The sequence below is a fragment of the Lagenorhynchus albirostris genome, chromosome 4 (genome assembly GCF_949774975.1).
Source record: "Lagenorhynchus albirostris chromosome 4, mLagAlb1.1, whole genome shotgun sequence".
In the NCBI taxonomy this organism is placed as follows: domain Eukaryota; kingdom Metazoa; phylum Chordata; class Mammalia; order Artiodactyla; family Delphinidae; genus Lagenorhynchus; species Lagenorhynchus albirostris.
Window position 1 is genome coordinate 27696103 of NC_083098.1, and position 26964 is coordinate 27723066.

General features: G+C 43.6%; 1 protein-coding gene across 1 annotated transcript in view; it reads right to left on the minus strand.

Moving 5' to 3' along the window:
* NR3C2 (nuclear receptor subfamily 3 group C member 2) overlaps window positions 1-26964 on the minus strand; it is a 368768-nt gene that overhangs the window by 20115 nt on the left and 321689 nt on the right. The window contains exons 7-8 of the mRNA XM_060147724.1: window positions 18353-18483; window positions 12492-12649 (exon numbers count right to left, since the gene is read on the minus strand). Of these exons, the coding sequence (XP_060003707.1) occupies window positions 12492-12649; window positions 18353-18483 (289 nt within the window). The remainder of the gene's footprint in view (window positions 1-12491; window positions 12650-18352; window positions 18484-26964) is intronic.

Here is a 26964-nt window from a genome sequence, read left to right on the forward strand (position 1 = left end):
CACGGGCTACAAGCTGCTCTTCACACTCAGCATCTCCTCTGATCAACATGATCTTAAAAAGATTATATTATGCTCGAGACAGGCTGCATTGTTTGTCAGTGCCAAATGAAAACTTGGGGCCCCTTGTTCAAAGTTTGCTAAGAATTTCAAGATGGTGACAGCAGACCATTAAGCCAAGAGGGGGGCCCTTTTATGTGCGGGGCCCCCGAAGTGGCAGCTAAGCTACCAGGAGCCATAGGGCTGACCAGGTGCAGGGCTGGCTCTGCACTGCCATCCTCCACAGGGGCTTCTCTCCCCGCCGCTCCTGCCTTCTGCGCCTGCCTCGCTCATGAACCAGGGAAAATGCACTTAATCACTCCCTGCCTTAATTCTTTTCTCTATAAACAGGGTAAAAAGAAATGAGTAAATATTACTATTATTCCCTTTTTATAGAGAAAGGAATTAAGATGAGGTGATGAAGTGTAAATAGTAGTATTTACTCATCCTTCCTTCATGGAGATATTAGAAGGCTTTAATGCTAGGACTTAGGAAGAAAGGCACTAGGTAAATCCCAGGCATTATGTAGTTATTTTAATTGTAAGAGGAGGGATTTAGGCTGCCTAAGGGGGGGGGGATTTATAGACACAGGTGTTAGACAATGAGATAGCTTTCCAAAATCTTCCCTAGACAGATTTCAGATTGGGAAGACTCCTGTACGTCAGATGTGATTTTCTATGAGCACGGCTTCCTGGACCCTCAGTGGATCTTTCTATCTGATGGGTTTTTTTCCAGAAAGCCCACCCTATGGCATCATAAATCTCACGGGATCACGTGGAAATGGAATGCACATTTCCCTTAACGTCCCTGAAAAAGGCAAGGTCCAAGTTTCTCCCCAGCATCCTTACAGGACTTTCTTTTCTTACAGATTTTCAAAACTAGCTGTGAACAATGGCACATGTTCTGTGGGTATACTTATGAAACTTATGAAATGAATAACGAAGCCAAAGGAGTGGTTATCATAAGAAGAAAATGCTTCTTCCCCTCTCTTTAAATAAATTGGGATCAGACATAATCTTTAATTTTGCCAGTTAAGGATTAAAAGGAACAAACTACTGTCTGTTATCATTGTAAGTTCATAAGAGAAAGATTTTTCACACCAAGACAAAAACCCATGGAATGGGAGAAAATATTTGCAAATCATATATTGGATAAGGGGTTAAAATCCAGAATATATAAAGAATGCCTACAACTCAACAAGATAAAGACCAATTTTTAAAAATGGGCAAAGAAACTGGACAGTTCTCCAAAGAAGACATACAAATGGCCAATAGGCACATTGAAAGATGTTCAGTATCACTAATCATTAGGGAAATGCAAACCAATACCACAATGAGATACTACTTTAAAACCTGTTAGGATGGCCACTATCAAAAAAAAACCCCAGCAAATAACAAGTGTTGGTGAGACTGTAACCCTTGTGCCCTGTTAGTGGGAAGGTAAAAATAACTGGAAAACAGTTTGGTGGTTCCTCAAAAAATTTAACATAGAATTATCATGTGAGCCAGGAATTCTATTTCTAGGAATATACCCCCCACATTGAAAGTAGGGTCTCAAAGAGATATCTGCACACCCATGTCCACAGCAACATTATTCACAATAGCCAAGAAGTAAAGCAAGACAAGTGTCTGCTGGCAGATGAAGGGGTCAACAAAATGTAGTCTATACCTATAGTGGATTATGATTTCCCTTGAAATGGAAGGAAATTCTGACATATGCTACAACATGGATGGCAATGGAGGATATCATACTAAGTGAAATAGGCCAGTCTCAAAAGACAAATACTGGATGAGTCCACACAGATGAGGTACTAGAACAGTCAGATTCAGAGACAGGAAGCAGAATGGTGGCTGTTCTGGTGCGGGGAGGGGAAGCAGGAGTTAATAGGTATAGAGTTTCAGTTCTGCAAGATGAAGGGTTCTGGAAATTGGTTGCACAACAGTGTGAATGTACTTAACACTACTGAACTGTACAGTTAGAAATGGTTAAAGTAGTCAATTTTGTTTGTGTATTTTACCACAATTTAAAAAAATAAAAAGGAATGATGAGCTCCTGTTTTGAAGTTTGTTTCCTCATTTCTCTGAAGTCAAATACAACTGCATCTTAGAATGTGTCAGGGTGATGGATCAGCCGTTGGTAAGCATTGTCTTCAAGAGTCTACACATTAGCCACTGAAAATATCTAAACGTTTTAAATCAACCTTTGCCAAGGAGGTAAGGAAATAACCCAGGTTTTGCATTAAGTCAGCTGCAGAAAACCATGAGCAAAGACCAAAGGAGATCAAGTTCTGTGGCTGTATGTGGAAATCAACTGTCCTTGTAATTACGGTGTGATGTGAAGGTGATGGGTGAGAAAGGACTCAGGACCAACATTACTGATAAAATCATGACCTGAAGCGCAAGACCAGCTCTGAAGCATCATGGCTCCCTCTGATGCCGAAATCTCGTATCTGTATCTATAGCTCTTCAATGCCAAACACTCACATCCATCCCTCCATTCACCTACCCACCTATCTACCTACCTACCTATGTGTCTGCCTGCCTATCTATCTAATCATCTATCTATCATTTATCTATAAATGGTACATATACATGTATTAATATAGAGTACATGTATATAATATATAATAAAGCTTTCACTAATTCAAAACTACTCATACACGGGTCTAGGTCCATAGCAAAGTTTGTTTGGGGGTTATTTATAAAGATAGTTTGCTAGGCAACTGTGATTTCTTCACTGTATCTAAACACATAAAACACAAAACTTTGCAAGTTCACTCAACCACGTTCAAAATGCTCCTTTTACATACCTGCCATCACATCAGAGAAAGACTTATAGTTCTATTTTATTAAAGGAGTTTTACTAAAGGGCTTTACCAGACAGCACCTTGACCTTTTCAAAGCTTCCTGCAGCCCCTGGTGGCTTTGTGGCTTCCGGCAGAGTTACTGGAAACCTAGGTGAATCAATCAGCTATTCCTCACAAAAACCTCCTCGTTGCTATGGCTACTGAAGAGTTTTCAGACTTTCTGTGAACTGACCTGTCTGCAGCCTCTGCCCCAACGTTTGCACGGGGGGGACACACGCTTTTCTGGCTTGTCCCCCGTGTCCCTCTTTTTGCCTTCTTATCTCACCTCAGCGGTAGCTCCTGCCCAGACTCTCTGCAGGCGCCTTCCTGGTTTTGGTCCCTTGGTGGTTCTCTTCCTCCGGGCTCGGTTCTGTCCACCGTATGGCCACACGGATGTCCAGGCAGTTCTGTCGAGCCCTGGGCTTCAGTGACCACCACGCACTGTATCTCCTCAGGCAGTATCAGCACTTTGCTTCCTCATCTCCATGGAGCCCTGAGCTCGCCTGACATTTCCCCGGGACTCCTCAGGGCACCTCAAGTCAGTACATCTAAAACATCCTTATCTTCTCCACTCACAAAGCTCCTCGCCTGCATCCCCTCGCCCAGTGCTGGTGCCACTCCATCCACCAACCTACGTCCGAATCCACCAACCTACGTCCAAATCCTGGGGGTCATTTTATTTATTTATTTACTTACTTACTTATTTATTTACTTATTTATTTATTTATTTATTTATTTATTCATTTATTTTGTGGTACGCGGGCCTCTCACTGCTGCGGCCTCTCCCGTTGCGGAGCACAGGCTCCGGACGCGCAGGCTCAGCGGCCATGGCTCACGGGCCCAGCCGCTCCGCAGCATGTGGGATCTTCCCGGACCGGGGCACGAACCCGTGTCCCCTGCATCAGCAGGCGGACTCTCAACCACTGCGCCACCAGGGAAGCCCTGGGGGTCATCTTAGATCCGCTCCCTCCTCTCTCTCAACCTCTCCGTCCTATCCACCACCAAGAACCATCCAACCCACCACCTGAATATGTCCTAGGTCCCCCTACCCCTGCTCTAACTTAGCCCCCAGCCCCCATCTCTTACCTGCACCACTGCACCAGCATCCTAACTGGCCCTCTGCTCCTCTTCTAATAGACTTTCCAGATCAGTACTGTCAATATGACCGTCTGCCCTGCCCAAGATGATGGCAACTGGGCACATGTGGCTGCTTGAGCACTCGAAATGTGGCTAGTGTGATAGGGGAACTCAATTTTCAATTTAACTAAATTTACAGGTCAAGAGCCACACATGGCCAGTGGTTACCACATTGGAAGGAGCGGCGCTAGACTCCACAGATGTGCTTAAAATCTCTCAGTAGCTCCCTCAACATGGTTTTACAGGTCCTTTGTCTCCATCCTTATTTTTCTCCATTCCTTGGATACAATGAAATTCTCCATTTCTCAAAAATCACCATGCACCCTTCTCCTTTGGCATAATAACGCCTTTGGTTTCGGTGAGCTTCCCTCTGTCTGTCTGGTCAACTCCCACTTTGCCTTTGGGGCTTCCATCGTCTGCTGCCCTGGCCCATCTCCACCCTGCCACTTCACCTTCTGGATGCTCGCCCCAACCCCGCCGGCCCGGCCCATGGGCTTTCCAGTCCACCTCGAGCACCCAGCACTCTGCATTCTAATTCCCAGTTCACCTGTCTACTCTATTCCCCCATCGGACCGCACACTCGGAGGGCAGGGGCCTAGTCTCCTTGGCTACCGTTGTATCCGCAGCAGCAGCACAGTGCCTGGCCCGGTGGTGTCTGCCCGCCCCGGGCCCTTTGACACTGTCTTTCACAATGATTTTTTGGATGTGACACCAAAAGCACAAGTGACAAAGGCAAAGCTCAGTGAGTACGACTACATCAAGCAACAGCCTCCTGGGGCACCTACAGGGTAGCCTGGAGAAACACAACTGTGATCGGAAACCCAACTGAGCAGCAGTAACCTTAACCATGAACATGGTGAACAAAGGAGGTACAACACGCAAGGACACCCTTTGTATCTACAGGCAGTTGCATCTTCCAGCTGGGCTTTGTGGCCCCAGCTACCAGTGCATGAAACACACCAATCCTGGAACTGCCTAGACCTTTTCACACCACACCCAAAGTCATCCTTTCCCTATTTATCCACTGGCACGATTCACCCAGGGCAATGCAGTCTGAACTCTGCTATACCCTTTTTTTTTTTTTTTTGCGGTACGCGGGCCTCTCACCGCTGTGGCCTCTGCCGTTGCGGAGCACAGGCTCCGGACGCGCAGGCTCAGCGGCCATGGCTCACGGGCCCAGCCGCTCTGCGGCATGTGGGATCTTCCCGGACCGGGGCACAAACCCGTGTCTCCCGCATCGGCAGGCGGACTCTCAACCACTGCGCCACCAGGGAAGCCCTGCTATACCCTTGAAGTGGGAAATTTGTAGAGGCAAATGCAAAAATAGGGCCGCAGAGAGAGACGCCGTGAACCATTAATACCTGTCCCGTTGGTTTCACCAACTAGACAAAGAGTTAAGATCTGCCCGGTCAATTACTAGATTAATTTGAAATCTTTACCTATGAAGATTTCTTTTCCCGGACGAGTGGGTCTTTGCCCCTCCCTCGTGCTCTGGAAGATAAGGCTTTGCTCACTTTGCTGACTCTGGCAATAAGCAAATCTGCCTTTATTTAGAATCTTTCTTAGTCATGGTCTCGTCAAAGAAGAAGGCCGTGTAATACCGCCAACAATCATATCACAGGGGCAAGGGTTTTCATTCACCAACATCCATCCTTCCTGATGGTGACCTCACAGCAATCTGCCCTTGTCTCCATCACCAAACACCTTCCATCCCATCTGTGAATCTGAAAGTGTCTCAAGCACACCCAACACGTTCTAGCAACACCAGCCTCCCTGGCAAGTGGCAGCACACGTAGAGCACCGGGACCGGAAGTGCCTCGAAAGGCTTCTATACTGACCTCGGTCTATGTGATTCGCGACTAGGTGACTGCCCCACCCTGTAGAACGGCCTTTCCCGCTCATGTCCCTGCTTGATCTTGCCAACTTTACACTGTCACCCCCTTGAAGGCTCTGCCATGTGCTTGTCTGAGTGTCTCTGGGCTGAAAGTAAACTAAAACTGCCTGATATATGATGCTCTTTGGTGGTGCAGAGACAGGGTTTTGGGAAACTCAAACACAGTCTTGGAAAAGGGGAAGCGGAGGGGCGACTATTTGTTCGCTGCCTGTTACCTGTGGACTCCTCGGTACCTGTGTTATTTCATGCGCTTCTAAAAATTTCCTACAAGATGGGTAGGAAATTATTATTATTCCCATAATAATAATAATAATTATTATTAGTCCCATTTTACAGCTGAAAAAACGGAGGGCCAAAAATTTAGGTCAAGTGCCCAAGTTTACTGAGAGAAATGTTGGTGGAGCAGCAGAGGCCATGCTCTAACTGCGGTCTCCAGTGGTCACAATTCTGTGGCAGATTCCCATGTGGGTCTTGGAACTTTTCTCTAGGAGATACTGACTGTAATGACGTGAAACAGAATCAGACGTCAAAGCAGCAGACAGCCCAAATGGTGGATCCACCCAACCTGGGGGCTGGCATGCTTCAATGTGCGGAAAGAAATAGATCTGCATTGCTCTGAAAACCACCTCGAGCGTGGTCATGATGGAAACTGCCACTATCACTGCCGGATGCAAAAGCACCCACTCGTTAAATGAGCAATGGGGATCTCAAAATTATTCGTTAATAGATCCAGCTGCTTGCAGCGATGTCTCTTTTGTTGATGATCATGAAACTGAAACGTAATGCCCTCTCCACGGAAAGCAGGGAGTCTCCCAGTGGGCACTCAGGGAGGTACTGTATCTCCAGATGTTCTGCTCCCATCTTGTCTGCAACCCCCTTGCAGAAGGGAAGCTGGGCTCTGAGAGCCTGGCTGGAGGAGAGCCACCTGGGCTGTGCAGCCTTCCCTCTGCAACCACAGAAAGCGATCACTCAGCAACAGGACCCTCTGGTCATGCCGAGGGACTTGCCGGTACCTGCCCAGGCAATGGGTAGGTTCTTAGCCGGGTTTAACGATCATCGGCGGAGATGAAAGCCCTCCCCACCAAAGACGGCTCAGCTTATGGTGAGGCAGACCCAACATTTGGTTTTGGGAACTGCCGAACGTGCATGACATTTTAATATAACACCAGGTTCACTGCCTTCAAGATGTAACCCCATGCCTCACGAAAACAACGCATCCCAGAAGATGCCAGGGAAGAGCAAAATGAGACTGGAGAGCCGGAGAGCAGTGCAGCTATTTTCAATGTACTCATTTTCTGATCTCCAGAGATGCAGCCCAGCCTGAAACCCAGCAGCTATGATCAGCCTGAAGCCCTCCTGCATCACGTGGGTGGCATAAAGAGTGCCAGTCAGTTAAGAGGGTTCCAAGCTGCCACTGGCTACCTAAGGACCTTGAGAAATCACTCTCTGGACCTCTGTCTCTTCTTCTATGAAAGAAAGATCCTCTGAGATGCCCCTCCCCCACCACTGGAAGCCTTCCATGACCCCTGCCCAGCACAGCTGGCTCCTAGACCTTCTTGACAAGCCTTTCCAGCAACTCAGAATAAACATCAGTGAGCCCATGACTCATGGCGTGCTCATCTCTACAGAGCTCCCGGCCCGCCACACTGTATAGTGCTGTCTGGTGGTCCTGAGCAGGCAGGAAGCCCCCCGTGGCCAGGTTTGGGTCTCTCCCGCTAGTGCCCTGCCTGGTGCTTTTAGACACTAATGTATTTGTTGAATGAGATGAACCTCTTCTTCTATCAGAGCAAGTGGGATTCCTAAGGACAGGAATGGGAATAATGAGAATAATACCCAGCTTGTAGGGGGTTTTTAGAACTGCATGAAATAACACAGGTACTGAGGCATCCAAACCAATGTTCACCCCTCGGCTTCCCCTTTAGAATGGGATGAACCTCTTCCTCCATCAGGGTGAGTGGGATTCCTAAGGACGGGCATTCTGTTCCCACTTGCACCTCTGGTCCTAGAACATGGTAGGGGCTTAGTCACATGAATGAATGAACATGCGGGTGCTCCCAAAAGTCCCACTGCCCCTAGTTACCTTCTCTGCCTTGTATTACACTCTAGCTGTCTCTCTAGAATCTAAGCAATCTTAGGGTTGGGTTGGTGTCCCACGTTTATTTTGTATCCTCTGCAATCTCGTCAATTTTGCTAGGCATGAGGCACTCTGTAGGCTAGTGAGTACGTGGAAATAAAGTCAGTGACAACAGTATAACCTTGAAACTAGTTAACAGAGAAAGGGCAATTTTTTTGCCTCTAAGAAACACTAATATCATCCATTAATGTTTACCAGCTGTTCTACACACTGATAGTAACATAAATAGTCCCTGATCTCCATGAATGAGTAGAAGTTACCAACAAATTCATTAGAAACGTGCCTCTTACACTCACAGGAAATTAACTGCCATTCACAGCAATACCTAGAAAGTGACTAGTAATTCTCTGTTCTCGCTAGAATAAGGAATCTACATGCTTTACATATAACGCCCATTTACGATGCAAAAATACACCTATCCCAAGAAGCCTGGCCACAGCTGCTTTCTTTGAATCTTTTTTTGGGGGAAGATTGATGTTTGGAGGGCTTGTGTTTCATTAAAGTTGCTGACCAGTTCAAATACTTAACTGCCAGCCTGTTCTTTCAGAGAATGTTCCTTCCACGCACCTCGGCACTGCTCTGCCAACCCATGTGTGCACCAAGTGGGAGAAAACCATGCATCACGAGAGCTGCGTACACGTGTCCCCAGATCTAAGGATGTGTGTCCTGAGGGCTGCGTACTATGCACGCTATTTAAGCAGAACTTTGATTTACATGCGCAGGGTTTGTTTGTTTTTTTTGCGGTACGCGCGCCTCTCACTTCTGTGGCCTCTCCCATTGTGGAACACAGGCTCTGGACGCGCAGGCTCAGCGGCCATGGCTCATGGGCCCAGCCGTTCAGCGGCATGTGGGATCCTCCCGGACCGGGGCACGAACCCGTGTCCCCTGCATCAGCAGGTGGACTCTCAACCACTGCGCCACCAGGGAAGCCCAGCACAGGGTTTTTGTTTGTGTGACCCTTAGGAACACATGCTCTCTTTCCACAAGGTGACCAGAACGAGGCTCTGAGTACAGAGCCAGTCCTTCTGTAGCTCTTTGTTCCCTGGAAGAAAATTCTACAAATGTTGACTCTTTTATTTACTCTAATGAAAAAGCTGTAGGCAGTCTCAAGTCTGAGTAAGCGTGAATGTTAGAAAGGTCCCTCTAGACTTACAATGCATTTTTCAATGTTCTGTCTGGGATGGGAATATAAACAGCATTCAAGATGCTTCTGTTAGGCTACTTCTAAGGGCAAACAGTTTTGATTGCTTAAAATAAAGGTTTTAGAATTAAAGTGATTCCAGTGATTCCCCAAAGAATGTTCTCCTTCTAGCCAAAGTGGAGTAAGGTGGATTGGATTTACCCTTCCACCAGAAATAACCAAAAATACTCAGAAAAAAAATACATGAAGAAAAGGTTTTTGAGACACTACGTATCAGTCAATGAAGGACAATGATCTCTAGAAGAAAATGGAAGAGAAAAGCTTTGTGACATTGGCTTAGACAAGGATTTCTTAGCTACAGCCAAAAACATAATTCATAAAAGAAAAAATAATCAATTGGACTTTATTAGAATTCAAAATCCCTGCTCTGCACAAGACACTGTTAAGAGAACGAAAAGATAAACCACAGCCTGGGAGAAAATACTTGCAAGTCATATATCTTATAAAGGAATCATATCTAGAATATATAAAGGAGTCTCAAAACTCAAAAATCTAATTACAAATGAACAATCCAGTTTTTAAAAATGAGCAAAAGAGGTGAACAGATACTTCAGCAAAGATGGTGAATAAGCACAAGAAAAGAGCATTAATCATGAGAGAAATGCAAACTAAAACCACAGGAGACATCGCCACACAGCTATTAGAATGGCTACAACTAAAAAGACTAACGATACTGAGTGTTAGCAAGGATGTGGGACAATCTGAACTCACACACACTTCTCGAGGGAACGCACAATTGTCCAGTGACTTTGGAAGACCGTTTGGCGATCTCGTAAACAACGAAAACATACCTACCCTATGACCCAGTCTTCCGCTGCTATTGACTCAAGAAAAAGAAAGCAATGTCCACACAGAGACGTATACACGATGTTCAGGGCAACTTTATCTGTTAGTAGCGCCCAATCTGGAAACAACCCAAATGTCCATCAATAGGTGATAGGACCGCTGAACTGTGAAATATCTTTATGATGGGACGCTAGTCAGCAATAAGTAGAAATGAAGTACTGATATATGGCAACAGCATAGATGAATCCCCAAATAATTACGCCAAGTGAAGGATGCCAGCTACCAAAGACTATCTACTGCATAATTCCGTGTATATGAGACACTAGCATATATAAACTAATCTACATTGCCAGAAAGCAATATGGAAAGCACCTGGGGAGTAGTAGGTAGCAGGAAAGCTTACGGATAAACAACAAGGTCCTACTGTATAGCATAGGGAACTATATTCAATATCCTGTGATAAGCCATAATGGAAAAGAATATGAAAAAGAATATATATGTTTGTATAACTGAATCACTTTGCTGTACAGCAGAAATTAACACAACATTGTAAATCACTTATACTTCAATTAAAAAAAGGCACAAGGAAACTTCTGGAGTGATGGACATGTTTGCTGTCTTGATTGTGATGATAGTTTCATGGGTGTAGACATGTGTCAGACTTCTCACATGGTATGCGCTAACTAGGTTTGGTTTATTTTGTATCAATTATACCATAATAGAAAAAATACTAAAAAGACATTGATTTGCCTTGGGGGATTTTGCAGCAAGTCATCATTTATGATTTGACAACGGTTCACTGAGTTCCTATCTTGTGCCAAGCACGGTGCTGCACTAAAAACAGGCCAGCAGAGGACGGTTTGACACCTTGACCACCGGTGCAGCGTCCGAGGGTTTCCACTGTCCTACTGTGCTCAAGGCATGGAGATCCCGAAAGGCTGTGGATACACAAGTTTTAACTTCTATTGTCAGTCTCATTACATGTAAATTGCTTCAAAATGTATCATCTCTTTTCATATGCTGTGATAACACTTACACACTCATTTTGAAACTGTGCCTGTGCCTGCCCAATCATTTGCACAAATGACAGAATTCATCAAGAGAGAATCACACCTGCTGTTCCTCCGCCCCCACCCCAGCTCCACTAAGAAGGACTTTCAAGAAAACCAACAGGAGCGAGTAACTGTGCTGCTTGTTCTCGGGTAGATGGTCCTGCGCCACGGTCTAGTTTCCTTTACTTCCTCTTGTGAGGGCTGTGGATAGCACCGTTTGCTGTGTTCCCCAAAGTCCTGTAGACCATCATTTCTCATCCCTGAGATTTTTTATTAAGCCATGCTTTTAGGCCACTAATAATTAGCAAAACTACCTATCGCTCTATTCACCTTGTGGAAATTTGACTCTTATTGTATGAAACGTGCAGAGGAAGCAAGGGCCAACGTGATACGCACAGGGTCTTCAGTGTAGAAACCCTGGAAAGTGACATTCTTTTATCAACCAACCCACAAGGCCATACCATTCCACTGGCATAAACAAACCTCTAAAGGATGAACCATTATTTCAGTAGTAATACCATTATAATATTGGTCATCAAGCCTGTCAACATTGTCCTTAACAATACAGAAGTACCTGAAAAGGGGTTTCTTACCCAAATTACATGGGCTGAACTTGGGCAATAAATTTTCCAAAAGAAAGTAGGAAAACCTTCCAAATATAAAAAAGCTAAATTAGCATGACCGTGTAGAACTTTTTTTTGAGCCAGAACTAGAGAAACTGCTTGCAAAATGAAACAAGAAGCATATTTTAAGTGACATAACAAACCAAGTTATCCAAGTCAGTATTTTGTAGAAACTGCTAACCACCACTACATCTGTAATTGAATAAATTAGAAACCAGCTCAGAATTTACCTTCCACATTTACACAAGCCAAGAAAGGTGACTCCTACGAAGAATACTGAATATAAGATTCAAAATTTGGCAACAAATGAGATGATCCCAGCTGGCCCTGGACCACTAATAATGTTTTTGAAAGATTGGGTTATTAGATTAACAGTTGTAGAAGATGGACTCTATTTATGCAATGTTAAAGCAAACATTTTCATTAACCAAACAGTTCCTAAATTGCAAGCAGAAATGGGAAACTTGATCTGACACCTGTAGCAAATCCGAGGGCCTTCCCTGGCCCAGAGCTCAGGCTTTGCCACCATGGTGCACATTTCTCTTACACTCCGCTCAGGAGGGAAAAGAGCCACACTTTTTCCTTTACATGAAGTTCGTTTCAAAGGTATTCTGAAGAAACGCTTCTTTTCTCCTGAGTTTTCAACTCTTGCTGCCTCCCGTGGATAACTTACCCCTATTCTTCCCAAAGCCTCGAGAACTTTCTCAGATCTCCAGTTGCTTTGGGTCCACAGTGTGTGGCTGTGGATCCTTCATTTAACAGGCACCAAGAGGCTCTACTTACATCATGCATGGAGTCCAGAAGCTTGGTCAGTTGGTAGAACCTCTGCCAGCTCTGCCCGGAATTGTTGGGACACTTCGTTACCATCTTCCTCAGTTCTTTGATGTAATTTGTCCTCATTTCTTCAAACGCAGCCTGGCTTTTGAGGCCATCCTTTGGAACTGTGTTGAAGGAATACCGACATGTAAGCTCCCAAGTTGGAAAACAGCTTTAGCATCCTCATAGTCAAACGGCTTAGACTAGTTTGAGGTCATGAGGCTCACACTGTGAGATTGATATTGAATCTCAACGATTACATTTATGAATAAACATGGCAGCTATATGACGGTTAACCTTTGTACACACACATATACAAACGAATAATAACTGGTTTATTGGGTGTATGTTATAATGCACTTTGTTTATATTAGCTTGCTTAATCTTGACATCAGTCTTACGACATAATCATCATGTTATTCTCATTTTACAGATGTGGAAACTGAAGACTGGAGGTTTAATCACTTGCACAAGGACACAATAAATACATGGTAGAGGAAGGGTATAAACCTAAGTCTGTCTGTTTCCAAAGCCTGTCTCTTAACCACAGTGCTATACTGTCTTGTGGTCTGTCATCAAAGTTTTTATGAATCCCAACTTGCCAATACCTCAGACATAGGAAAATATACTTTGATTTTCCAGGACAATTGGAAGAGCCACAGACAATCTAAGCTGGGGCTGGAATTAGAAAGCAACATCTTCATATTCCAGTTCCAATGTCAAAGACACTCGGGGAAACCTGACATCTACCAGGGGCAAGACAGTGTGTGGCAAAGAAGCACTTCCCATCCTCTTTGTTCCGAGAGCACATGACCACCGAGGCACCGTCATGTGACTGCCCAGACCTGCTGGCAGGTCTGTGCACTGGCTTGTGTGTGTGACGGGTAACAAAACAGTGCTCTGCATACAAGGCAAGATCAAAAACTTTCGAAGAAAAGAAACCACATTCATCATTATCTTCGATAAGATAGAAAATTAAGGGTTATGCTTTCTTCTTTCTTTGTATGGAGTGGCTGGCTTTCCTAATGAAACAAAAAACATCTCACTAAAAATAATACTTTGAAATTCAGCACCTGGAAGGATACGAGTGTTTCTGTGACCTGAAAGGAGATGCTCTTTCCCAGGACACATGTAAACACACTTTATGGAGAAGGGGGTGCACAAGGGTCTGTGTTCTGCGAGGAGATGTAGGGCAGAGTGTAAGCTACAGGTGTCCCCTTTGAAAATCTACTTACATGTTTGCTTTTGTTCACTACAGCCAATATGTACTCGTGCTTATGCTTTAACTCTGAAAAATCAAATCACTTAGAACTTTCCTTTTTGAATGATGAAGATAATAAAAACTCAACTTGTGATAATAGAGTCTGAAATTGCTCTTACTCTCACTTCTTAAGTGCACATCCTATTTGCTAATTTACAATAACTGGTATAAATAATAACTTACTTGGGCCATCAGCTCTTTAGAATGGCTGAATATGTTTTTGAGTGTTACATGTAACCCTGGGAGCAGGAATACCACTGTTTCCAAATAAACCCTGCTGTCCTGTATAAAGATACAGATTATCTTGCAAATTAACTTCCCATATGATGTTAATAATCTTCTCCTTGAGTTTAATTGTTGAGGCTTTTGATTTGTCGTTTATCTAAGTCTATTTTTTGTGGGGAAAAAATAAATCCCTAATGGCCACTGCACAAATTCCTGAGGCTGCCGCAATATTAGTTGTGGTTTAAAATATTTGACAGTCACGTTCAGAATTAAATATCATCCATTATGTGACAGTTTATTTTTCTTTGCAATTAAACCCTTGTTGTAAAAGTATAAAAAACGTAAAGCAGGATGGTAATAACCAGGACGTTAATAGTGAAACTACGGATCCACTTTCTACCAAAACTTTAATGTTAACCCAAAACGTTCCAAAAGAAACTGAAAGTTTGCAAGTGCCTACACTGCCCACCCACAGATAAACATTTATTTTTTACATTTATTTTTTTAAGTTTCAAAATGTTATGGAGTAAACCTTTAGTTTTTCAGTATAGATACTCATGGATGTCATACCTTAAAAAATTATCTAAAATTAGAATGGAGTGAATACATTTCACAACTGTATTTCAATGCTATTTGGTATAGCTACTAAGATTAACCAAAAGCCTTCATATTTCTGATACCTGTGTTATCAAAATTCTCAAGATTATGAACAACTTGTATCAAATATTACTTGTATTTTACTGCTGTGACTGAAATATATTGTACCAGTTTCCCAGCCAGATATTTTAGAAGTTGAAACAAACCCACAAAAAAAGAGAACTTAGGCAAAACCTCAAATTTTGGAGGTCTGCCCGGATTTTCTGAATTTACTTATTAAATGCAGCAGGGCTCCTGGAAATCATCCAAAATCTATGGGCTGGAGAAGAGCAAAGAGGCAACTGGGTGGGAAGATGGTCTGCTTTCCTCTGTGAGCAAAAAGAACACGATCTTCTCTTGATGTCATTGCTTAGAAACTTTCCTGATACACTGGACATCAGGTGTGTCATTTAAGCTTCTAAATAAGAAGAAAATTTTTCATACGTTGTATCACAGGTTAGCACAATAGGCTTGCAGTAAAATAAGCTGCAGTTTAAGCTGCAGTAAAATTCCTTACTTCTGTTCTACTTTTTGATTTTGCTTTTTCTGCATCTACAAAAATCAGCCTTGAATGTACTGAGCTACTTGGAAGCTAATAAATTAATTCAGGGAGCTTCAAAGTGATATCAGAATTGATTATAGGCTGACTGATTAAATGGATGTAAAAGGATAAGACACCAATTACAAGGAGTGGTCAAAGTTTACGAAGGATTAGTATCACACGCATTTTAGAAAAAAATTAAATTATATCACCCATCTGATATATATATATATTTTTTTTTTTACATTTTTCTAAGAGTAATGATTAGTGACATAGCTTGGAAAGGGGAATAAAATCACTGTCTCTGAATTTCAAGAGTACATTTCCAGGGAATTCCCTGGCAGTCCAGTGGTTAGGACTCCGTACTTGCATTGCTAAGGGCGTGGGTTCAATCCCTGGTTGGGGAACTAAGAGTACATTTCCAAGGTTACATTCCAGAAAGAATAAACTGGGAACCTCAGAAACCTTGAGGAACACTGGAGCAGGGAGCTAAGCCTGGTTCCACTGACCCTGCGGACGAGGGGCTGCAAACACAAGCTCCTGGCTGTGGGCTGAGTGTACAGGGAGGCATGGAGGGACCGGTGGGGCCCGCGGTACACTGGGGACAGCATGGGCTGCCCTGCACAACTGGTCAGTGAAAATCAAACCAGACAAAAGGCCAAAAGCAACCTGAAAAGCCTTGCCGGCCAAGTGAAACACAGCTGGGAAGTGCTGACCCCACCTCCCTCCCACAGCCTGCTCTCCCTCCAGTCTCCCTGCTGCCCTCACCTGTCGCGGCCTGCTTTCCACTTCCTGCTTGGGGCAGAGCGGGAATCGCTGCGAGTGAAGGCCAAGGCCCTGGGTTTGAGTCCTAACTCCCCAAGGAGGCTGCACAAGTCACACCTGCATGCCTCCATCCTGTCCACTTTAGAACGGAGGGCTACCCATCTTGCAGTGTTAAATTAGATCACAGATAAAAACTCTGGAACCTGAGAGGTGTTAAACGGAGGTGGAGCAGGTACTGATCCGCATCTGCCACTGCCTCCCTGCTTCCTGTTCTACCCGTCTCAGGCTTCAGTCTTCCCCAGACCCAATCCTCCCTTGTTGGAAACAGCATCTCTTCTTATCCATTCCATCCTCAGTGCTTGGCTGCTGATGCCACTTCCTTGCACGTGACTCTACTGAAAACCGCCCCTTCTCCCAAGCTGCTGATTCCCGGACCAAGGGGAGGGCTGGCGGCATCCTGGATGCTCTTTTCAGCTTCCAGGTGGTCGCTCAACAAACTCTCCTCCTCTGAAGTCCTCGCCACTCACCCCGGCGTCCTCGGCATTCAGGACATTTCTCCGTTTTCTCAGTGGCCCACAGCGCTTGGCTCTGGGATGTCCTCTCCATCCTGTCTCTTGCTGTCATTCCCGGTCTCACCCTCATCTGATGGGAGCTTCCTCAAATTCCTTCCCCTCTGTTTGAAAAGGCCTGTGCCCTTGTCTGTGGAAGACGCGCTCAGCACCCTTGCCAAGGCTAATCCTGCCCTCCCTCGTCTCTTGTGGCACCGTCTGCCATCGACTTCTCTCCTCTCATGCTTGGTTCCGGGCGCCTAAAAAGGCTTCCCATCCATCTGCAAGTCCCTGGCTGTCTGGCACCTGCCTGATGCCCAATGGTCAACCCCACTAGGCTTCTGTCAGCCTTCTCAGCTTTCCCTGGAAGTGATGCCATTAGTCATGCCGCTTGGGAAACCTTGAACTCTTGGCACCTTCCCAGTTCCCCTACCTCCCTGACAGTTCTGTCCCTGTCCCTCAGCCGCTGCAATCCTCCTTTCCAGTAGCTCAACGGCTCTTTCCTCTTCTTTCTGTGTCTCAGCACCTCACTCGCCATTGGACTTTCATTTTCTACAGGGATAATTTCAAGTTTATATCTTGATACCCAAACCTGTCTTCTGAGCTCGAGTCCCCCAGTTTCCCCCTCTTTCAGCCTCTCTATGAGAGGCTACCTCTGACAATTAGCCCATCCCAAAGAGAAGTCATTTTACGCTCCACAAAATCTGCTCCAAGTCCTGACATGAACGCATTTCTCTTCATGGTATCACTGCCATCTGAGTCACTTCGCTGCACTCAAAACCTAGGTCACTTCCGACCCAGACTATTTTTATTTCCCCTTCTTGTCGGTTGCCAAGGTCAACTCTGCAGTGTGTCTTGAACGCGTTTGGTGCTGTCATCATAGCATCCACCATTATTTTCCAGGCTGTTATTTCAACAGCCTCACAGCAGGTCTCTAGGCTTCTAGTCTGGCTCAATTCTCTGTCTGGCTTGGCCTCTCTCCCTCCCTGTCCCATTCCCTCTCATCCAGTTTACTGTCAGATACATGTTCATAAAGCCATGAAGGATCCCTTTGGTCATGTCACCCTACTGCTCAGAGCCTTTGGTACCACACTCCCCTGCTCGCCTAATAGACACCAGTTGTCTTCAACAGGTGGGAATCTTCCGGCCCAATCTGCATCCCAACCTAATTCCCCACTTCTCCCCAATCCAATACCACCTGATGTGCCTTGAAAAATTTAGTGGATACAGAAATGAGATAAAAAATTTAAAACATTAACAGGCAAAACAGTTCCCGAGAACTAAGTGCTATTGCATGGGTCTGCTTCCCACCCTGCCACGCTCGCTCGTGCTGTGTTCCCCAGCAGGAAGGCCAGCTCCTGCCTCAGATTCAACCCCTCATCCCAGCAAAGCTCTCTGAGTTGCAGCTTCACCACGAATCCCTCCCTGATACCCAGAACTGAGCATGTGCTTCTGTTCTCTGAGCCCCCAGAGAAGAGCCCCCTCTTTATCTCTATCACGGTAGATAATCCCTTTCCACAATGTATTAAAACTACCTTGGAATTTATCTTACGGTAAAACTCCCTGAGGGTGGAGACTGTGCCTCATTCATCCCAGTCGTTCCTGAATTGCCCAGTCCCACCATACACATAACAGACACTTAACAAATCAGATGGATGAAGGAATCAAGGCAGATGCTCTACCCAAAGCTTCATACTCTGCAAGTAACTTAGTTCATCCGACACCAAAGCCCTCCGCCCACCTCCTCCTATTTTTTTTGCATATCGACTCCCTGACCCTATAAATAGGCAACTCTCCTAAAGGGGAGATGATGTGACAATGTAGGAGAAGGGCCAGGTGGGTGTCAGTTTACTTGTGCTCAGCAGCAGCAACACTTTCATGACGGTGTATTCCTCAAAGGTGAGCTGCAGCCGGACAAACTGAAGGCTGATCTGGTGCATCCCCTGGCAAAGCTCGTACATGGCAGACTGGTGCATCTTCTCTCTGCAAAGGAAAAGCAAAGATGTCTGAGAAGGCAGTGTCCACGATCAGACCCAGATTGGCGGCCCAAGGCAGCCTGATGAGAGATCTGGGTCAGATCTCTCATTTGCTTTTGGCTTCAACATGGAGCAGAGGTGTACTTGCAAGGCAAGTCAGCTGCCTTGCACGGTGACTGGTAAATGGCTTACAGACCAACCCTGTCAGGCTGTTGACTCGTCCATTGGGAGAATGTGTCAGAAGCACCGAAACCAACCTTTCTCAAAGCGCGCCGTGATTTCATTTTACGTCAAGAGTGACAACAAGTGATGGTGGCGTGTGTGATCGTGAGATTGTCCACCAAGCAGAGAAGCTGCTGTGATGTGGGGGGAAGCCTGGAGATGCCTGTTCCTCTTTGGCCAGTGATCCCAAGCACTTACTATTTGGAAGGGCTGTGTTAGATGCTGTGGATGCAGGACAGTGATGAACAGTCTTATTTCTACACGGACCCCTTTACAGAGGTCGTGAAACGTGTCCGTTAACTCTTTGCAGCAGCACATTTCAAAAGGGAAATCAGACAACATTTTAAAAGATTCCTCAAATGGAATCTCTCCAGTACAGGGAGAAAGTGATATGGGAGTTTGTGTGATACATACACGTGTCCATTTAAACAGCCAACCAAGCTACTTTCTCCGCCAAATCCAAGTGTTTCCATAAAAATCCTCATGATTTTACGACAGAACTCATTATTTTCTCTTTCCGTGAGAAGGAAGTAAGGCATCATTTAGTTGTTCAGATGTTTCTCCTCAAAGTAATAATTCTTTTGGGAGGCCCTGGATAAGTACTCTGTTATGATGACCAGAATGAAATTAGTAAAAAAGAGTTTACTAGTGAGAAATGGGAAAGGACTTGACAAAGGCTATAGACACAGAAAAGGAGGTCACGATGGCCGATCTATTTCTATGCGTGACCGAACCAGGTGGGTGTCTGTAGCAAAGCAACCCTGCGATACCTCTTCCGGATGCACTCTTGGGTTCAAATGGCAAAAATCTCTTTTATCCCAAGTCTGAAAGACATTTGTAAAAAACCCATAATGGAACACATAGAATTTTGCTTGGTATTATTGCTATGTGTCTCTCCCTTCCCATAACAGGCTAAGAGATATTGTTATCATTTTTTTAATTTATTTTTTTATTGAAGTAGAGTTGATTTACAATGTTGTTAATTTCCGATGTACAGCAAAGTGATTCAGTTATACATATATATATAAATTCTTTTTTATATTCTTTTCCATTATGGTTTATCACAGGATATTGAATATAGTTCCCTGTGCTATACAGTAGGACCCTGTTGTTTATCCATCCTATACATAATAGTTTGCATCTACTAACCCCAAACTCCCAGTCTATCCATCTCCACCCCTCTCCCCCTTGGCAACCACAAGTCTGTTCTCTACGTCTGTGAGTCTGTTTCTGTTTTGTAGATATGTTCATTTGTGTTGTATTTTAGATTCCACATATAAGTGATATCACATGGTATGTGTCTTTCCGGGAGCTATGTTTAATTAAGGAAATATTTTTAAAACACACACACATACACACACAAACACACACACACAGAAAAATAGCAGGAGCCTATGGACCTACCATGCAGAATTAAGAATAAATGCTAATATTTTTGCCGTATTAGCTTTCGATCTTTATAAAATAAACACGGCCGAGTTGAGGCCCGCTCTGTCTCCCTCCCTGTCCCCATTCATCTTCCTCATTGAAGAAGTGAACCACTCACTTTGGGAGATTATTATTTCCTCTCAGATGTGTATACTTTACACACACGTATGTATTCATAAAAACAGCACACAGTACTGCTTGGTTTTATGTAAATTTGAAAATAGATATGCATATCCTTCTGCAACTTATTTTTATTCAACGTTGTGATTCTACGACGTATCCATTTTCACACAGGTAACTCTAAGCAAGGACATTTTCCCTGCTGTGAGTTTCATCGGTTTGAATACATCACAGTTTACTAATCCATTCCACTCCGGACGGACACTTGGGTTTGTTTCCACTTTACGAGTATTACAGATGATGCCCAAGGGACATCCTTGGGCACTGCTCTAAAATACAGGACAAAAATAGAACTGCTGAGTCATAGATGTGTGCACATCTGCTGCTTTCATTCCAACCAGTAAGAGACGATAGATATGTCCTTTTATTCCACATGCCATGAATACCTATCATTAACTGATTTGAATTTTTTTTTTTCCGCCATCTGATGGGGGTTGAAAGGGTTATCCCACTGTTGCTTTTATTTGCATTGCCATTATCACCCAGCAGGCTGAAACATTTCTTCAAATGTTTTCTGACCATTTGGGTTTCTTCTTTGATGATTTGTCTCTTCATATCTTTATCCATTTTATTGAAAGCTTTTTTTCCCTCCTATCACTAATACCATCTTTATTCATAATATTTTTTTGCCTTAAAAATTTTGTCCGATGATCTTTCCTTAGTCCCTCCCTTCCTCCCTCCCTCCCTTTCTTCCTTCTTGTCTCCTTCTTTTGCTGTCTCTTTAGAATTTGCCCGGAATGCCCTTTTAAAACATCCCTTGTTTACAAAGTTCCGACATAATTATATATCACACATGTATCTTTTAAACAGCAAAAAGCTGGATTAAAAGAATCTGAGAGTCTTTGTGTTATACTAGCTCAGTTTAATCTGTTTTCATTTATCATGATTACTAATATACTTGGATATTTTTTCCACCATTCTAACTTTCTCCCCTCCTTTCGCTCTACTTTCCTTCCTTTTGTTACATGGATCCAGCTTACAAAATTAAAAAAAAAACCTCTTTGCTCATCTATTGGGATTTAGAAGATACACATTCTATTTTTACTCTTAAAATAATTATCAAGTTATGAACTTGCATACTTAAAAATCTAAAGTTAATCAATAGCTTTTCCATGAGAAACTGAAAAGATGTCGAGTACTTTATCTTTGGTCCATTGCTTCCCATCCTGCATCTTATTCCTCTTTAGTATTTAAATTTCAACTTGTTTTCAGATCACCCTTGAAATCAGTCTGTCTCTCTCTCACATCCACACCCCACGTCTGTTTAGAGTTACAAACATATTTCTCTCATCACCATTGCTTTTTGCACTCCACTCCGTACTACTGGGTTCAACTGGGTTCTTGGTTTGTTTTAACCCAAATGATCATCGGTCTCCAAGAAGCATTTTATTCTCCCCATGATACCAGCAACAACAACAAAAGCTAACATTTGTACAGTGCTTTACAATTTAAGAACTTCCATAGAGCTGGTCCCTACATCTCTGCAAAGTAGGAATTTGTGTTAATTCCCAGTTTTACATATGAGAAGCCTGGATTTAAGCTATCGGGGTACACACTCATATATATTTGTAATTCTTTCAGCAGCGGTCAGTTGCTGAATGTTCAAATCTTTCAGTCTTGATATGTTTGAAAATGTCTTTATTTCACCTTTATTCTTGAATGATAGTTTTAACACGTTATAGATTTCTAGTGTGACAGGTAATTTCCCTCAGTACTTTGAAGATAATATTCCATTACACCTGGTCCTTCACTACTGCTTTTGGGAAATTTCTTGTTAGTCTAATTGTCATTCTTTTACAGGTAGGGAATTTGCATCTTCTCTTTGGTAGCTTAAAAAATTTTTCCTCTGTTTATATTTTTAAATTTTTAAAATTAATTAATTTATTTATTTTTGGCAGTATGCGGGCCTCTCACTGTTGTGGCCTCTCCCGTTGCGGAGCACAGGCTCCAGACGCGCAGGCTCATCGGCCATGGCTCACGGGCCCAGCCGCTCTGCGGCACGTAGGATCTTCCCAGACCAGGGCACGAACCCGTGTCCCCTGCACCGGCAGGCGGACTCTCAACCACTGCGCCACCAGGGAAGCCCCTCTGTTTATTTTTGATGTCTGCAGTTTCAATATGAAGGACGGAGGTGCAGACTGATTTTTATTTCTCTTGCTCGGGACTCAATGTCCTTATTTGACTTGAAGATGCAGGTATTTCTTAAGTTCTGAAATGGTCTTAGATTGTTTCTTCAAACATCATCCCCACCCCATTCCTGCTATTTTTCCTTTTTGAACACCTGTTAGCAGTGTGTTGGACCATCTCACTGTCTTCCACATTTACCTCCCTTTTATATTTTCTTTTTATCTGTCTGTACTGCATTCTAGACAGTTTTCTCAGATCTATTTTCTAATAATTTTTTTTCCTTTTCTGTGGGCTAACCTGTTTAATGCCTCCAGTGTTTTCATTTGGATGTTTTTAGTGCCTGGGTGCCTAGAAATGCTCTATTTGGTTCTTTCTCAAACACTTCTGTTATTTTCCATGACAGACTTCTTACTTTATGGTTACTACATCCCCTTCCTCTAAATTATACCTTACCTATTCTATCTCTAAATACTGTTAACATGTTTATTTTATAGTTTCTTTCAAATGTTTTAAATTCGTTTTTTGGGGGGATGCTCATATGCCTATCTAACATGCATTATTTTGGTATATACTGTTTTCTAGGTGAATCCCAGGGGCGCTGTCTTGTGGAAGGGACTCTACAGGAAGTTTCAGCATTTATAACTATCGGGGTACAAGCATTTCACTGGTTCTGCCAGTTTTGATGCTAATTTCTCAGCTTAAATGCTTTTTGCAAGACTGCGTTGTTTAAATTTTAGACTCCATACTTGATGTGGTGCAGGCTTGTATTTCTTATTTCTTTCAGCTTCCTTGCTATGTCCCTGGGCTGGCTGGCTTGCTGGGTTTTACTGTCCTTGTTAGTAGACAGTGAAATCTTTGCAGAGCCTGGCTTTTGGCAGGGGGCTCCATTTCATGCCCTGGTCTTGCTGGAGTCTACATTCTTGCGTCCTGTTCCTGTTTGTGCTCTAATGCACGTCCCTAAGGCATCTTTCTACATCCAATAGTCTGTGGGCCACGTGTAGCTTTAACTCCAAGTTAAACCACTCTAGCTGTGAATTTCCTGTTTTTAGACCTGTTTTTTTTCTTTTCTTTTGAACTTGGTTATATAATTAAGATTTTTTTAATGCAAAATTTCTATGTGTTCAGAGGGGGGAAAAGGCTCAGTTCACTACCACCATTCTGATTGCCAACTATAAGCATCTTAAAGGCAGGTCCACGTCTGACTGACCTCTGTGAACGTCAAATAGAGTCTGATAGGCAAGTGCCATGTGTCAATATTTGCTCCAAAGTGTTTCATGAACGAATGAGAGAGAAGGAAAGCCTAAAGGAAAGAGGACAAGTGAAAACAACAAAATGAACTGCAGACACACAGATGTGCAACTGAGGATGATGATTAGAGAAAGGGAATACTGAAAACTTACAGAAAGTAAGATCAAATGGCTAATGAAATAGATACGGTATTTGTGAAGTTCTCAAGAAGTTTCTCATACTACCAAATGCAAAACCGATAGCTAGTGGGAAGCAGCCACATAGCACAGGGAGATCGGCTCGGTGCTTTATGACCACCTAGAGGGGTGGGATAGGGAGGGTGGGAGGGAGGGAGATGCAAGAGGGAAGAGATATCGGGAAATATGTATATGTATAGCTGATTCACTTTGTTATAAAGCAGAAACTAACACACCATTGTAAAGCAATCGTACTCCAATAAAGATGTTAAAAAAATTTTTTTAAATAAAAAAAAAGGGAGAGATTTAGATTGTAAAATTGGTGAAGTGGCTTGCAAATCTGGACACCCGTGGAATATAACACAACACGCATTTGAAGCTGTGCGGTTTGGGAAGTGTGCTCCTAAGCATTTGACCCCTTCTTCTCCCTTGTGCTGGAGGCAGAACAGGCATCCTTGGCTTTGCCACAGCAGGGCGTAGAGATGCACGGCCCACTGGCCCCTCAGCGTGCTGGCTTTGGGAGCCTGGCATCGTGTCACTTCTGAGTTCCAGGCTTCTCATGTGTGAAGCGGGGAATTAACAATGAATTCCTACTTTGCAGAGATGTAGGGACCAGCTGTATGGAAGTTCTCAAATTATAAAGCATGGTACAAATGTTAGCATTTGTTGTTGTTGCTGATATCATGGGGAGAATAAAATGCTTCTTGGAGACCAATGATCATTTTGGTTAAAACAAACCAAGAAATAATCAAATTCTTCATTTTATTTGTTTTTTAAATAATTTCTTAGAACCTACTCATGATTGTGGGTAGTTTTTTTTTTTTTTTTGCGGTACACGGGCCTCTCACTGTTGTGGCCTCTCCCGTTGCGGAGCACAGGCTCCGGACACACAGGCTCAGCGGCCATGGCTCACGGGCCCAGCCGCTCCGCGGCATGTGGGATCTTCCCGGACCGGGACACGAACCCGCGCCATCGGCAGGCGGACTCTCAACCACCGTGCCACCAGGGAAGCCCGATTGTGTCTTAATAAATTGCTGTCAGGCACACTGACACCTTTGGAGGAAAGGCAGTGCATTTTAATTAATTAATTAATTAGCAGCGATGGGTCTTCACTGCTGAGCACTGGCTTTCTCTAGTTGCGGTGAGCAGGGGCTACTCTTAGTTGCAGTGCCCGAGCTTCTCATTGTGGTGGCTTCTGTTTGTTGAGGAGCACTGGCTCTAGGCACACGGGCTTCAGTAGTTGTGGCACACGGACTCAGTAGTTGTGGCTCGTGGGCTCTAGAGCGCAGGCTCAGTAGTTTTGGCACATGAGCTTAGCCGCTCCGCAGCGTGTGGGATCTTCCAGGACCAGGGATCAAACCAGTGTCCCCTGTGTTGGCAGGCGGATTCTTAACCACTGCGCCACCAGGGAAGTCCCTAATCAAATTCTTAAAATGACTTTTCAGGAAAATAAGACTGTGTTCTTGCTGTTATTTCTATATGCAGGATGGTAAATAAATCAGGAGAGAAACTGGAGAGGACTCAGATTTTCAGGAAGGCAGGCGTGACTTGCCCAGAGTAGAACATGAGAATGAAATGCCTCTGTGTCAAAGTGTTTCTGTTATCAGATGTGTTAGCGAAACATCCACACACAGATGAAAGGTTACTAAAGAGAGACCTCAGGTTCCACTTGAAAACAGATTATAAGGTTAATGTGTAACAACACACCTAAAAATAAAAAGCACTTTTTTTTCACTTCAGTAGGAACAGCATCTCTTTAACTCTTTCTTGAGAACCTCTATGGTTTTCAGAGCTATTACTTACGGAGTGCCTACCATGCCCAAATTTAAATTTCCTCTTGCTAGTTCTCATAATGCCTTGTGCAGAATCATTCTCATGTTCATGACAAGAAAATAATTTAGGTATATGATGTAGCCATGGATCTAAACCCAGGTTTTTTACTTCAAAACTCATGCCTTTTCCTCTCTCCATGCTGCTGGCTCAATCATTTATAGCTCTTTCCTCCAGAGTATCTCTTTACAGCTATAAAGAGATATTTGGAACCTCAGATGTTTTGCTATTACATTCACTCATTTGTTTATTTTTCGCTCACCATTATGCAGTAAGATGTTGTGTTTTTCAAATTCCATTGCTGCTTCGACTGCATGAAATTGAGTTCTCTAAATGAAGAGTACTGTGTCCTCAATATAGCTTAAAATTTCAAGAAAATAGGCCATCTTAGAAACACATTTTACTTCACATCATTTTTGCACAATTAGACTAAACGCACAGGAATGCACATCCAAAGAAGCTGAAATAAGGACAATCTTTTTGGCATGATACTGGGATTAATTCTGCAACATTACTTCACAGAAATACTCTTCTTTGCGACATGCTTTTATTCATTTAATAATCTTACTTCATTTTGAGTAAAAAAAATGTAACAATACCTTGGTATTCCCAAGATTACCTTGGGAAAGAGATGAAATTTGTATAATGTTTCTAGAAAGTAAAAGTAAACGCAAAATTCACTCTTAACAGTGGGCTAATATAAAGGCAGTAGGATTTTTTTTTTTTTTTTGCAGTACGCGGGCCTCTCACTGTTGTGGCCTCTCCCGTTGCGGAGCACAGGCTCCGGACGCGCAGGCTCAGTGGCCATGGCTCACGGGCCCAGCCACTCCGCGGCATGTGGGATCTTTCTGGACCAGGGCATGAACCCGGGTCCCCTGCATCGGCAGGCGGACTTTCAACCACTGCGCCACCAGGGAAGCCCTAGTAGGAGATTTTTGAGATAGGAAATATCCTTGTATTAAAGCAAACATCAGACCTGAAAAACTGACAGTCATCAGTCTCTACTTCTGTGGACATGTCATTGATTTATAAATATCATCTCATTTGCAGGGACAGCATAAGCTCCACTTTTAAATAAATAAACACAACAACCAAAATGGTCATAGAGATCCAGTTCCAATTCCATAGACCTTGGCTTAAAATCCATGAAAACGACAGTTCTAAAATATTTTCAAAGACACTCTTCAAAAAAGAAGAAAAAAGAATGAAAGAAACATTTCAGTAGTTTTGTCATTTTCTTAAGCTAGCAAACCAATTTTATTCACAGCTACAACTTC